The sequence below is a fragment of the Trichinella spiralis genome (genome assembly GCF_000181795.1).
Source record: "Trichinella spiralis strain ISS 195 chromosome Unknown Scfld4480, whole genome shotgun sequence".
In the NCBI taxonomy this organism is placed as follows: domain Eukaryota; kingdom Metazoa; phylum Nematoda; class Enoplea; order Trichinellida; family Trichinellidae; genus Trichinella; species Trichinella spiralis.
This window is the reverse complement of record NW_003531419.1, coordinates 1-1,693: the sequence shown is the minus strand read 5'-3', so window position 1 is coordinate 1,693 and position 1,693 is coordinate 1. Positions and strand designations below refer to the sequence as shown.

Genomic DNA, 1,693 nt, shown 5'->3' with positions numbered 1-1,693 from the left:
TTGTTGAAATCAGTGATTGACAGTGCAACAGGCATATATCAATTTCCAAATTTTGCTTATGAAACTGATAGCTTTTTTTGAATCCGTCTCGAAGTTGATGTACTATTAGAAGAAGATGTTGATGACCATCACACACGATGAACAATTCATTTCAGCATCATCACGAAAGTATGAGAAGCATTAGTTCTATTATTAGCAGATCCGGAAAGCAACATTAGAGCTGAACGCAAACTCCACCGCCACTGGCAATATTAATCGCTTTACCGAACAGCACAGCGGTTCATTTGATTTGAGTTTTCGGAGAACGAACGGTCGACGAGACCCTGCGCGGCCAAGAGGCCCGTTTGAGCATCAACAATCGCATTCGGGTGCTAAATATGCCGAAAAGCCACGTCTCGGCGGCCGCGTTCGACGCCGAAGTCCGTTTCTCCACCACTACAGTATCCGTGTTTTGAAAAGCAGGTACTCCACTGCTACCGTACTGCTGCGAGTGAGGCGAACAGCGGTCGTCGTCGTCGGGGAACATGGGATTTTCGGCGCACAAAAGATCCGCCTTGTTCGCCTGCGACGACTGTTTCGACCGGAAGCATCTGCGCACGGGCGTGTCGCACGACTGCCTCGTCGAGGCGAACGACGGCAATTCACCACGACCGAAGTGGAGACGTGCTTTGGAGAAAAAGGACGGGTTGGCGACGCTGTTCTGCGACGGATGACGGACCCCTTTCGCCGGGTAGCCGAAGCTCAACTTGTATCATTCCGTGTTCGCAGAAGGTATTTCGGTTGGATGATGGTATCTGCGCGCGCCCCATTTTCCCTGTGTTTTATTGGTCCGACTGACTTGAGTAACGGGGACCGCCATCGGACTGTCGCTTGGACTAGAGTCTGAAGCCTGACAAATTACGTGATTGATACAAGCCTGTACCAACTGTGCAAGCCAGTAGTACTTAACCCTGCCGCCGGCGGTCAAATGGCCCGTAATAAATTACACCGGACGCTGGTCAGAGTGGAATTACTTGCCCAACCAAATTGTAATGCCGGTTGGCTGCGTCCGAGGGCTTTTGGACATACTTCTCGTACTCACTTCTATCTCCAGTATTTTTCTGGCCCAATGATAACCTCTATATGCGGCGGAGTAACTATAGTATTTTCTAGCATTGTGTCATAATTCTGAAACATCCGACATTACACATTCAGCAACAGCCCGAATAAACTTACTTCGCATGACCATCAAGCAGTCATATGCATCCGATACCATGGTCCTACGATAGTCATGTGACGAATGATTTTTATATGATGATCACGAGCACTTTCTTTTTGACGTTTACTTAACTTCAATACTCACAATCGACGCGACCATCTGGATGTTGCCTTGTCCATTCGACTGAAAGTCAAATTCATTGTACTCTTCAAAGAACGAGTATCTTGCATACCCTTCGGCGCAATTTCATTTGGAAATCCATGTACAACCAGAACCATTCCCCTAGTATACTAAATGACAGGAACGTACACACTCTTATATTGGAATAACTCGTACTATTTGCATTACAAAATCCATCACTTCCATTTGACCGATCTGTCCCCCACTGGACTAAATTACTCCAACATAATTTACTAAAAATAGATGTAGGCCCATGCACGCAGGCTAATAAATTAATATAATCCAGTAATCGACTAATTATCTGGTATCATCTTA

At 46.2% G+C, this 1,693-nt stretch overlaps 2 protein-coding genes across 2 annotated transcripts; one reads left to right on the top strand and one right to left on the bottom strand.

The window, feature by feature from the left end:
* Positions 1-199: 199 nt before the first annotated feature.
* Positions 200-886, top strand: Tsp_15836 (conserved hypothetical protein; the record flags this gene model as incomplete). The annotated part of the gene is made up of 1 exon (XM_003367320.1): positions 200-886. A coding segment is annotated over one exon (687 nt), but the record flags the coding sequence as incomplete, so codon positions are not given.
* A 123-nt stretch (positions 887-1,009) lies between these two features.
* On the bottom strand, positions 1,010-1,588 carry Tsp_15835 (conserved hypothetical protein; the record flags this gene model as incomplete). The annotated part of the gene is made up of 3 exons (XM_003367319.1): positions 1,010-1,136; positions 1,343-1,488; positions 1,529-1,588. Coding segments are annotated over 3 exons (333 nt in total), but the record flags the coding sequence as incomplete, so codon positions are not given.
* Positions 1,589-1,693: the final 105 nt, after the last annotated feature.